We start from the raw sequence: 14,142 nt of genomic DNA, 5'->3' as shown, positions 1-14,142 counted from the left end.
AAATTACCACAGACGAGACAATTAATTTTTTTTCTCTTAAGTAAGAATTTAACTAAATTAATTTTAGGTTGTAGAATTATGAATGTTATATTACCGCTTTAGGCAAACGATTACGTTACTGTAATAATTTTGAAAAGGTCACGATCAAATTTATGCTCTAAGTAGAAACTTCGAATGTTATTCTGTTAGAAAGTCCAACATTCATCGAGGGTAAAGTAAATATTGCTTTGCAATTCAAATTGTTCCTTGGAAATTCGGTCAACCGGTTGACTTCATTTTTTATAATTAATTTATATTTAAATTTATAATGGTCAACGATTCGTATTTCTGTGATGTAATGAAAATATAACAGCTAGAAATTTGACCAACATATTGTCAAATTTTGAAATAAATACATAATTCATAGAAAGTGTTTGTTTTTTTTTTTTTTACATTATAAGGTGGCAATCAAGCAAACGGCCACCTGGATTCGCCGCAATAGCGAGGCGACCGTTGCCCATAGACATCCGCAAATGGTTTTTTTAGAATATGAGGCTTATGTGAATTATATATTAACAACTAACATTTTTTCGTTTCTTCATAAATCAGGCATATAGAAAAGGAAAATAATAATAGTACCTACTTTGTAAATTTTATAATTTAGTTAACTCTAACCATGGATAACTAAATATACTATACAAATCCTCATGAAAACCAGCTCGACACTGTATCCTGTGTTGGCGTAGCTGAGCCACCCCCTTTTGCCATCACTGAATATTGTAAATTATTATTTATTAAAATTTTGTTAATTTCTATGGCAATAAAAAGTTTATTATTATTATCCTGACAAATTTTACAATAATCCGATTTATGGCTCTAGGTTAATAAATTGTTACACAATATAAAGATGAAAGTTTTCTATGTTTACAAATTACGATTCAAAAGCATTTTTGTTTTCAACTAAACAATAACAAATCTGTTACGTATGAGAAAGATGTAACAATTGTTTTGATAGGAGTAGGTACATACTTAAGACTTCTCACGATGTCTCTAATGTTATGAAATTACTATTTCGTTGCTTAATTCTTTGACGTATTTACTCTATATTTTAGTAAATCGAAAAATGACGATATTTTCTCATACAAATGAATGGTTTATATTAATAAAGCGCAACATTTTGTCGCTGTTCCATACAAATTAAATAAATAAAACATACCAAAAAGGTACAACAGTTGGGTGGTGGTATGTTTTCTGACGAATCTGAATAATAATAAGAATTAATGACAAAATAAGATCACATTTATTTTGAAACGTAAAAAAACTATGTAGTAATACAAGTATCACAACAATGGAATTCTACCTTTAGCTTCTAAAGCACTAAATATAAAAGTTTACGGTTTGTGATAATTAACTTAACAAATTATTTATATTACAAGTGGGAGGAATTATAAAAGACGAATAATAGACGTGGGATGCTCTAACACATATTTCGTGACTCGATTGATTGCGGAAGTGATTGACCTCAAACCAGTGACATCGGGTCTTTGAATACATAATTTTTACTCTATTCAACGCGACCGTACTGCCAAAACATCTGTACAAAGATGTATAGCTATCTCTGTTTTTACAAAGATAATGAAAGGAACGACAATATATCTTCGTACTGGTATTTTAGCGTTAGAAACATTTAGACTATTTATAACATAACATAACAATAACATTAGACAATTATTAGTCGCACATTAGTATAAGGACTAAATAATCTCCTTCTATTATGGAAATTTCTTGCCTACAAAAAAAATAAAAAAAGCATCTTACTTGGTGTTACGCAAGTAGCAGTAACTTGTTGATATGTATGTATATCTGAAGGCACAAGAGAAACGTTCGTCTCTTTGGTTACCGACAACGCTGCAGACGCCGACCTTCCGCGAAAGCGTGACATCTCCGGCCATCCGGTATAACGACCGTGCTGTTAACAAATTAACAGATTCGTTACGGCTCTGAAATACAATCTGCATAATCAATATAATGCTGAAACTGAAATACATAATTTCAATGTTGTGTAATGAGAAATATATATATGTAATAACTCATAACTTTTAAGTATTGTAGTGTACGGTAATATGTACTCATAAAAACATACAGGCGTTTTAGTTCTCGAACTTTCATACAAAGTTAGTGTGAGTAATGTATAAATAAGCCTAAAAGTAGGATCATTTTATACGGTATTCAAAAATCTTTTTATTTCAAGGATTACAAGCAGGTCATATGATTACAAAACAAGGGGAAATATATTAAACCGCATATGAAATAAATTACATGTTTTTTTATATTCATTTATTTGACGTACAAAACCTTGAACCCAACATTAATGTAAAAAAATAATAAATATTTCATATAATAAAATATTTTCGTCTCCTTATAAAAAATCCAAAGCTATATTTACGTTAGGTAATGTAATCACAACAAAATATTTTCTCCGAGTAAAATGTCTGAGAAAAATTGTAGCCGAAGGCATCTCCTAGATGGATATTCAAATATGGATATTCAAATCAGTCACAACTATGTTATGAATTTATATTTATTTCATAGTAAAAATATTACTAAATCGTAGGTTTGTAAATTACAATATTAGAAATAATAACATCATCTAAAACAACTAGGAAACCGGAAACTAGGAAACTTCGTGAGTTAAAATACAACCCAATCTTATTCTAATCTTTTCTATAATACGGGTCCTTCAGATATGTTTGTATTATATTTAGTTTATTGGTAAATTATTCTTTTATATTTGTAAATATATTCCTTGCAGCTCAAGGCTGACTAGTAGTGAATGCTGTTTCGATTTTAAGTTTTCGTATTTCTTCTTATGTAGTGTGTACAAAAAAGAAAAAAAAAACATTTAAGCTTGTCTTCAGACAAAAAACAAATTTGGACAATTTTTAAAATAACACATTACGAATTGATTCACTAAGAGATTTAAAAGAAGAAGTTCGTTGTATAAGTACTGAGTAGAATAGCTATTTGCATTTCGATTATTTTCACGAAACATCTTCCATACTTACATTATAATATATATATTATCCCGAGAAAACAAAAAGCCTGAACTTTCAAGTTTCATATCCTGGCATCTAAATAAAATCGTCTAAATGTCAGATGTTGTTTAACGCGGATACGGCCTTGGATAAAAATTGAAAGTGTGCAACATAAACATAAATATATCACAGTATTCGTGATATAACATTATCCGTGTATTTATTATGGAGCCACGGTAGGCGCCGTGGCGTCGGCTCGGCCTTGGAGAAAGTATATCTTAGTTTCACCTCATATTACCACTCCTGCGCCCTCTGGTGAACCGAGTATGTTAGCCGTGGATTAACATAAGATATCGACTTTTATAGTGTAAATAATATTACACGTTTTACGTCAAGAATGAAGTAAGTACATCATCACACTAAGAGTAAGCTTAAAAGCTTACATTTTCCTATAAGAAAGGAGTGACGAGTATAATGGTGAACAATATGACTTTGGAGGACAACTTGATGCGCCCATTTTAAGTAAAATAAAGACATGAAAATTTTTCTCTCACCAAATTTCAACAATTTACCGTGCTTAAAAGTTTTTGATAAATTGCCTAGTTTTATAACGCCCAAAAAGATACAGAAAAATTTCGAATTAGATTTACTGAAACTATTTTCAGTCAATTCATCAAATTTACTTCATTTTTTATTACTCATGTAAAAATGGACAAAAACAAACAAAAAATTACGCTGTTTCATAGCAAAGCGTCACTCAACATTTCAATGGATTTTTAAATTTCAAAATTCGGTTGGGCTGATATTAAAATTTCATAAAGTTTTCTCGTCGGCTAAAGCATATTCTTACATAAGCGCTTTGAAGTGTAATATTAAGTTCCGCTAGAGTAAATTTTACTTCTTGCAAGGGTTTGCACAAAGAAAAATTTAAAAGCTAAGATGAAAATTTTCCACGAAGATAGAAGCTCAGGTATTATTACTAGATTGTCTACGTCTTTTTTTCATTCTAAATTTATTTAAGTATTGTTCAACCTGTTACTTGTAAGCTTGACTTATAAATGTGTATATATTTCGTGCCTTATTAATGAAAAACTTTGACTAGAATATTAAAATAAATGTTGCCTTCAAGTATACTCCACCAAAACACGCGCATATTTTTTATAAATTTTTTAAGGGCAATGAGAGTCTAACAATATATTATTTTGTAGTAGAATTTCTGCAAATTGAACCATTGGTTACACGAGTACGCGAAAGGTCAGTCGTACGCCGTCCTCATGTGGACAACAACTACCTTGACCAAATCGTAGGTCTATTTCGTGGGAGGTCTGCCTACGCTGCAGTCCATTACGTGGCTATAGTAAAAAGAGCAGCTCAAACAAAAATTGAATATCGGCGTGTTTATGAAAGATTTCCGTATTGAAAGTCTTACGAGACGGAAGTTAAAAAGCTAACTAATTGCTTATCCGTATATATATATCGCGTTATGTAATAATAATTTATGTCATTACCGAGTTATAAATTGCAATAAGTAATGAAGGTGATGCGATGACTAAACATTACGACCGAATCTGAGCACTCAGTGAAGCAAGATCGAACGTTGCGTAATGAAAGAAAGCACTGAACCCAGCGGTGATGGAACAAAGCTTTCGTTAATTTAACTTCTCTTTATTTATACGGTAGTACGACATAATCAAAAGGAATTTATTTCTTTGTTGTTTACATTAAATATACGTAAATTCATTTATGAATGAAAGAATAAGTTACGGGATATAAAAAAATATAATTGTTTCATAGCATTTATTGCAACATGCACCTATGTATGTTCATTTGTTTTGCAGGTACAAGTAAAAGTGTGCGGCAGACAATGGCGCTGAAGCGGTGGCGTTGCGAGATGACGGCATGAGCGGCGCGAGCGCGGGCGCGGGCGCGGGCGCGTGCGCGAGCGCGAGCACGGGCAGTGTGCACGCGCCGCCTCTCTCCGCCGCCGAGGCGCTGTCCGCGCTGCTGTGGCAGCCTTACGAGTGCCGTTCGCCCCCGCTGCCCCGCTCGCGTACCGATGGAGCGCTCACCGTGCGCCGGGGGGCGCCCCAGTCGCCGAGCGGCGGTCGTCATGCACGCGCGTCGTACGCATCGTACCGCGCCACCACTTACGAGATGCGGCTGCCCGTGCCGGCGCCAGCGCCGCTGCGCAAGTCGGACTCGGTCTCGGTTCGAGTGCCGGGCGAGCCGAGCCGAGAGAACGTGTCGAATGTGAACGTGAACATAGTGCGAGTGGATTCACCGCCAGGTTTCGAAGTGAACGGTGGCGTGCAAACGGAACGGGAGAGGAGCGTCGCGAGTGCCGAGTGCCAGACGGAAGAGCCAGCGCGGCGGCGCAGGCCGAGGAGAGCGCGAGCGCCGCGCGCTCCCGACCCCGCGCTTGAGAGCGTGCCCCCGCCGCCCTACAGCACGCTGCCGCCGGCCGTGCACCAGTTGCCGGTGCACCCGGTTCCCGTGCCCGTTGCTGTCCCGGTGCCCCCGGCGCCCATCGTCGCGGCGCACCCTCCGGCGCATCGGTTCCCCTTTCAGCCGATCCCACTCAGGTGCGGCTCATACTACATTACATACTGTTTATAGATCGATTGACATAAAATAGAAACCGCTCGTTTAGTCGGTCATGTTAACGCACGCGGATTCGGAGTGGAGAAAGGCGGTTTTATAGTGAGACATATGTATACATACAGCTACCTTAACATGTACATACAGGTTGTGCATCAAACGCGGTACCATCTGACATATGAATACAACATAATGTGATCGTAAACGAAGCGTGGAGAGTTGCATCTTTGAATACGATTTTAAAGCGTAAATCGTTGAAGTCTTTTATTAGGCGTGTACACGAAATTTTCCCGTAAATAACATTACCACAAAGTGAAAGGGTTAATGTGAGGTTTAGACTCAGTTTTACACGTTACAGTTACTTATAATGGTTATTGTGTAACAATCTTTATTCGTAATTTTCATGACAATTCCATAACACAGTCCCGATAAACGATTTTTGTTATAAAGTACCTAATGTTAAAATAAAAGTGCGTTTTTCTATATTTATCTACTTGGGAAAAGACATAACAAAGTTGTGAAACGATCGAATTAGCTATAAAGCTAATATGTAGAATTTATTGTCATATGTATAGGTATACAGTATTTTTTTACGGTTCCTAGGCAATATCGCAAATGTGACCTTGCTACAGATTCTCTTACTAATTAAAGGTCGTAATTCTATCAATAACGAAACGTGTGTTTCTTTAATATCAATGAAAATTTTAGATAATTACTCATATAAATATAACTTTTTTTAAAACATTAAACAAGAAGAGAAAAGAAAGCAAAACAAAATTTTAAAAGAAGTCAGACCCAGCAAGTTTAATAACTATACAATTGTAACATACCACTCTAAGGTTGTATTAAAACAGGTTTGTCTTTTAACACATGGTGGAAAGTTGCAGGTAGAATGACTTGACTTAATCCACTTGAATAGATCACGACAAACAAAATGCTTTTTCTCATTGGATATTATTCTTTTCTTTTGTATTCATTAAATTAAAGAAAAAAGTATATACTTGATCATACTTAGTACCGATTTAAGATGAGAAATCTACCCTAACCGGCCCTCCTTCTCCTTAGTGAGTAGTTATGGGCTCTGAGTTAGGTGTCCAATCATTGAAACAGGCAACTTTTTAACAAATCATCGCTTAGCTATATTAATAATTATTACTACGTTAGTAAAACGATTAAATAATTAAAATAGATTTCACCATATGGATAATAAATGTAACGTATCAAAACGTTTGGCAAAAAGTACATAGTGACCGACATTGCGGACGAGGCTGAAATTTAAATAAATAACTTGCGTCACTTTAGTTACCTGCCTCGCCTACTTGATACATAATGTATCCAGTATTGTATGAGATATAGACAGCGTTCAATTTTTTTTTGTTTTCTTACAACCGTTTAGAAATATGTCAGATATTTGTTATATCGACTTATATATGAATAGTATATATGTGTTAAATCGCGATGTCTAATTACAACATGATTAAAGGAAAAACTATTATATATTAACTTTTAAAAATTAATTCTGTACGAGATAGTCGACACAAAAACATCAGTACATCACTGAGGTTATTGAAAGTGGGATGGACAATCCACCACAGATTAAATAATAAATTAAATTTATTTATTTGTGACAATTGTAACGTTTAAAATAATAAAAGTATAAATCTGAAATTAAAGTAAGTGAATCGAGAATTGAATTTCGGAGAAAAACTCTGCACATGGTCGGCACACTTCGAGGTCCGTATAGGTCGTGCGGTGACACGGTATATTCGTAGAGATGTGGGCCGGCTGCCTTTCATACGTCTAGATTGTTAACTTCTTTAACATTGTAGCGACTGCCACAATGACTGATATCTGGTAAACGTATGTTATAACACTTTTAGGCCGGTTTTCATCAGGTGTTTTTATCAGTCTGTTTTAATTTTTGATTGCCATACTTTCCAAATTTTTGTAGCACGCGAATGTAATTGTATGTAAAGATTTATTCCAAAATTGTAAGCAGCTATAATTGTATAAATCGGTTATAAAATTACATTAGTACATAAATATGGTGTTCCGAATCGATACGATATCAAAGGAAATGCTGTATTTAGGGCAACGAGAAATCGAAAAGTAATCAAGTTCAAATTCTTTTGACAATGACACTGGCATCCGACGAAACACAGATGTCGAGAATTTGCTACTAAATAGGTTACGTCTTCAGTTAAATCGAATCTATTTAATGTTGATAGAAAATTGCCAGATCTCTGCGCATAAACATTGCTGTCCTGCAAACATACTTCGTCAAATATCACTTTGTTTATATTTCTACTAACTCGTTTGAACTACAATGCGAATTAGACAGCGGTATGGCTTACATCAAAGCATTTGCGTATCATTGATTTTTAAATCACATACTAATGCTTTCAAAATTGTTTTTTTTTTAATGACTTAAATAATTAGATCAATTAAGAACTATTTATTATATTATACTAACCGTGGGTTTCTAAAACAAAAATCTCCGTTTAGAACATATTGTTATCTTTGTTTAGTCAAAGACAATGAGAAGGATGACGATATATTTTATACAGAGATTTAGGTCTCGGAAACCAACGTTAAGTTACTAAGAATACATTTTTGTTTGATCAATAGGTCAAATATAAATTGAGCTATTAAAAAAAATCAATTCATTTTAACTAAAATAATATCAATTGTAGGGTAAGCTAATCCTTTACCCACATAAATGTTACGTAGATAAAACATACTACAAAGATACGTAACAGTTTTAAAGAGGAAGCTAAGATTGCTACTTACGAAGACGATTCTTCATGTGGAAGTTCTATTCCGAGATTCAACACTTCCTTGAATGTTAAGCTTACAAATATACTCGCACCTCTGTTGGCGCTCTGCCAACGTCCTAATGGCGCGGGATATTCAAATCTGGAATGAAAAATGTAAGCTCCAGTATACTAAACTGAAAGGGCTCTTTGTTTTTTTTTTGTTTCAATTTGGAATATAACAACGTTTGTTCTGCCGCTTATTAAAATTCAACTGCTTTTCGCAGTAGAATTAGTTCGCTCGATATTGAATAATATCACTGAATATTGAACAGCTGGATCTTTAACAAAGGTAGTGTGCGCTATCTTTTTTCCCTTTCTAGAATTTATCTTATATTGATACAAGTTTAAAGAAGCGAAACAACTATTTTTTGGATTAAAATAACCGTGCGTAATTTTAGTTTTTAACCGTTTCACATCTTAGTTTTAGGCACTAATATCGAGTAGTATTATTTACTACCAATACCTTCAATAATATTACAATGTCGTAATCACAAAAAATCAATTTCAAACTGTAATTTTTTTTAAGTGAATTACGATTTGAATTCGATCTTACCTAATAATTTCTTTAAGACGATACCATTCTAACATAATAAAGTAACTAAACAAAATATTCGTAATCATATTTATAGAATTTTGTATTGTTTTGGATGGTCTGGCGTGGGCTCAAGATTGCGGTCTCAACTCGTGACTCGAGCGAGTTGAACAACCAATTACGGACCGACTTCGGCCGATCCTCGAGGCAAATGCAATCCAATTTGTGAGAGCATTGTCTGTCCGTTCTTGCGGCAAAATCCACGTCTTCGGAACTTACACACGGATACAAACACAATTTCATATGATTTTTAGAAAGTAAGTTTTTAAGGAAAGATACTATCTTTTTACATGCAAATTAAGACAGTATAGGTTATGATATTTTGAACATTTGAAAGATTTTCTTACTAGAATATAAGAGGCACTCGTCTTAAATCCTGAAGGTTAGAGAACTTGGATAAATTATATCGGTTCAGTGTCAGCAAAACAATTCCTAGGTTGACTAAATTCTCGTTCCCTAATATAATGTAGCCCCGACTCCTGTAGTCTAGTGCGTTCCTTTCGCTATTGCCTATCGTTATTAGCTGACGTAATTTATGCATAATAAAAAATTAAAAATATACTTTACGTCGACATGTACAAATTAACCGACATATAACGGTGACAAGAACATAATAAACATATCCAGTTACTTAAAATTATGCATTGCTAGGAAAAAAACTTCAAAACTCGTTATTATGTCGTAACTCTAATATCGTATTGTACTGAAACACAATCAGACTTTTGTGTTACAAATTGAAAAGCGGCTTACAAAATGGTATTGTACAATTAAGACACAAATAACGTAAAAATATTTTTCTGTACGAAACAATGAACGATAAGATATTTATCTACATTTGTTCTACAAAATGATGGATTATTTGACATGTTAGTATTTATATTAGTTAAATTGTTTTCATTATAACATGTCTATTCTTTATAACTAAATTGTAATAGTTTCATTTTAATTAAAAAAATCTAAAACAAAATGAATGCGATTTTTTTTGTTGTTGTATGTAATTAAATAAACCTATTTCGAAAAGAGGTTTTTATAAAGTTACAAAACAATTAATATGTAGATTATGTAAGTTAAAATTATATTTCAAAATTTTAAATACATTGCAAACAAAGTTTATCGAAACAATAAGATAACAAACGATAAACAAATTTAAGTTAAAATAATTAAGTAATCAGTAATTGTGAATCATTTGTTATGTAAACATTTCGAGTCATCATTTATTACTTAATAATTTAATTAGCTTGAAATAAAAGATTTCATCACTTAGATTTATTTACCTACAATTTTTTCTTATGTAATTTCACACCAAGATAGAAATTTGTGATGTTTTTGAATTAACAGTTACTTTTTAAACTCATGGTAAAATAAAGTAGTAACTGAGAGTAACATATTTTGAGCGTATTTAAATTAAATGTAATCTAATTTAAAGTAAAAAGTCTTTAAGGCATGCTTTCGTGATAAGCGTCTAGTTGTCCCGATGCGAACCTCGATTGCACTCGAGTGTAGTTGACGAGGTGAAAGTGTACTGTCGCAACCCACCAACGATCCAAGGCAAGTGAACTGAATATACGCATTGTCAACACTGATCCACTTCAAAGATTTGTTGAAATCCGTCTCCTACATATCTTCATTTCACAGGACGGAGAAAACATTATTTTAATTCACGTCTTCAGTATCGTTGCTATTAAGGTAAAAAGGTATTTATGTATCTAAAACTATGTTTATGTTTGTCTGTAGGTACTATTATGACCTCTATCTATATTAGATTCGTATCTTTTAAAATTAATTGTCTTCTTGTTCTTGTCTATTGTTGGCTGTATTGGAGAACCAGAAATGGATGCTTAGGTTTTTCGGAACCTTTTTCTGCGTGTTATACTTCATTGGTTTTGTTTATTTAATAATATAAAACGACATAAAACTTTTGAAGCCCTTATAACGTAATAGATTAAGTATAAAGGATCATAAAAACACATTACTTATAAAATAAACAAAAGCTTTTGATAGTCTTTAGCAATGATAAATACATTTTCAAACAAAGAAATTTCTTAATAAACTTATTTAAAGTGAAACTATCAGTGATAGTAAATACGAATGTTTGTATGATGTAATGGATTACCTTTTTAAATTCTTACAAAAGTAAAATCTAACAAAATTGTACTATTCTTTTTATCGCTGGTAATAGTAAAATGGAAAGGAGGTTAGGCTCAAAACCGATCGTAAGTTCGAATTCTTTCACTTGTTCTGATTTACTTTGATTTTATAGTGTCATATAACCGTAATGATGAATGTGACTCCAGTTTTAGTTAAAACACACCTTGTTTTTTTTAATTTAGGCTAACGCAAACATCTGCCGATGTACGAATGAGTGAATATTTGAAGTTAAAAACAAAATAAGCTAATTTATACAATATTAATAGTAGTACGAATTATATTTGTTTTCGGTTTAGTAAACATGTATTCTTAATTTGTTTTTCTACGATTTTCAGGATTTAATTAAAGACGCATTAATCTTACACATCTATTATTAATTATTTATAGGCATACGGCATAATTACTTAATAATAATGGAATAAAATAATTTTAATCAAACAAAACAAAATCATCGTCAATTTAAAACATCAATTTTCGTGTCGGCTCTTCTTAATAGATTAAGATCAGCTAATACGATAACGTATAGTGAATCAACTAAAATATATAACAAACACACACATACTATAATAGATGCTTTGTGTAAAATTACATAAATCGTTAAGGAAATAACTATCCACATTACATAATAATAATGACAAAGCATTTAAAATATACCACGTACTATAATCGTGTAACTTCTCATGGTATTCAGTCAACAAAATTGGCATTACATAAGAAACCATTATGTACTTTCCTTTTTAGTTATCTAAGGTTCCTTTTAACCTTGCAACTGTGTGATTTGAATTTTAAATAAAATATATTGTGTGACAAATAGTTCACTGAGTGACGTTGAAACGGTTAATGCGAAAGTGATTCTTACTTAAAATAAAATACGCTTTTATTAAGCACTAATGAGATTTCTAAAAAAAATAATAAAATAACTCAAATATTAAACTATCGCTTGATCTTTTTATATGTCAAATTTTAATTATGAATGTAATTGATTATGCATACTTTAACCTGACTTATTTAATTCTATCAATAAACTACTCAGGTTGAAGTTCGACGGCACCAACACCTAATTTGTAGTTCCGGAGAAAGTTTTTCCGATAATAACATAAATTTTTTTGTTCATTCGCTAAGGTCATTATGTAAATGATCATTACACGCGTGCGTCGAACACGCAATGAACGAAACCGCGCTTTATCATTATACCCTGAACACTTAAACAAATTGCCCAAATAACAGTTTCTTTCGACTATTACAGAACAAAGAAATAACATTAAGATTTCATTATCACTATGAATGTTACTGAACGAGTTTCTCATATCCGTAAACGCATTTTTTGTTTTAAACTGTCCACATTATTTTAATTAATAAGACTGTTAATTAAAATTGCACCTTGTTACATTATCAATTATGTTTACAATCGTATAACACAAAATGAATCCGGCTGCTTGATATTTCGTTAAGTGACCTCGCTTGAATTGACCCAGAGCTCGTGCACTTTGCAATGAAATTATTTAAGTTGCTGATATATTAGCTCTTAACATCATAATAACAACGTCTCAATTGCTTTGTTTGAGTTTAAAGGTAACTTAATATTGCACGTCGCGTGAACTCGGCTACAAACTATAATAGTGCATATTTATATCTATTATGAAATAGGCGTAACCTACTAGGCGTAACCTACTAGACGTAAACCCATTTTAATTAAATTATTTCGAAATTATTTTCTCAGATTTACTTCAGAAGTTTTAACCCGAACAAAATAAGAACAAAAACTCGAAAAAGTTATTGAAAAAACAATAAAATACTATCTTAAATAATGGAGAAGTATCAACTTGAAATGTTCTAAAGTGCATTAATTCAATACGTGGATTTAAGTATTCCAGTATTGAAAGCTACAGAGCAAATCTGAAAGCGAAACTTTTTAAAAATAACGTTGTAAAAATCTGAAAGCGAAGCTTTATAAAATAACGTTGTAAAAGAATCTTCCATGAAGATAAAATCGATAGCTTACATACGTCGTAAACGGATGCCAGAGGGCTTGATAGAAGTGAATGCATTCAAAAGATATCATTATACGTCATCGAACTGCATCCGAACGAAAAGGCGATGGTTTTAAAAAAAGAACTAGGAATACAGTTTCCTTCAATCAATCAATAAGCGATCTCGTTGCCATTCTTTGATCTTTATAGATCTTTTTATGTTAATCGATTGATTTATTCCTTGCGGCATTTGATTGTGGCAGTAATCAGAAACATTAAAATGAAATATCACTAAGAGGTATGTACACTCGTGCGTCGTGGATTTGAAAAAATATTTCTCTATCATAAGATCATAGCTTTAGACCTACAAGAAACGCCATAAATTGTTATATGTGAAACAATGAAAACAGTACACTATAAGATATTTTTAAAGTGAATTTATTAAGTAGTGTTTCAGTAATTGGCAAATTAATTTTTGTAACACAAATGTGGCCAACAAGAAATCGTCGAATGTCGATTTTAAACGATAATTGGCGATTAAAATGCCATACATTCGAGATATTTTTTTAACAAGTACAACATCGCTGAGTTTTTTGAACAACAATATAATTAAAGAAAATTAAAACTTTAAAATCTTTATTAACCTCAATATCAAGTACTGTTTTTCAACTACCTTTTCCAGATAAAAGTTTCTTGTAGCTCTAATTAGTAAATAAAAGAAATTCTGATATAAACATGAAACCTTCCTCGAACAAATTACTGACGAATAGTTTTTATCTAAAGGAACATTAAGCTAGAGAACGGTTCTTTACACTAAACTTACTGATGTAAGGGTTTAATCCCACCAAAGCTAATTTATTTTCTACAGAAAATCATATGAACTTGAGCAAAGAGTATTGTTCATTAAACGTACAGTCGCTAAGTGTAGATATGTCATACTAATTCTTCGCTAAGTTATTTCCTTGCTGGCTATTTAATGTATGTGATACTAGCAGTTAATGTTT

General features: G+C 32.5%; 1 protein-coding gene across 1 annotated transcript in view; it reads left to right on the top strand.

Annotated features, from left to right (window-relative positions):
- Positions 1 to 4,940: 4,940 nt before the first annotated feature.
- Positions 4,941 to 14,142, top strand: part of LOC106718251 (formin-like protein 14) — a gene marked incomplete at its 5' end in the record, with an annotated part of 59,017 nt that continues 49,815 nt past the window's right edge. Inside the window, one exon of the mRNA XM_014512299.2 lies at positions 4,941 to 5,596. Coding sequence (XP_014367785.2) covers positions 4,941 to 5,596 — 656 coding nt within the window. The remainder of the gene's footprint in view (positions 5,597 to 14,142) is intronic.

Source organism: Papilio machaon, chromosome 10 (genome assembly GCF_912999745.1).
Source record: "Papilio machaon chromosome 10, ilPapMach1.1, whole genome shotgun sequence".
NCBI classification, from domain to species: Eukaryota; Metazoa; Arthropoda; class Insecta; order Lepidoptera; family Papilionidae; genus Papilio; species Papilio machaon.
The sequence above is the reverse complement of the archived record's forward strand: the minus strand, read 5'-3'. Positions and strand labels throughout refer to the sequence as shown.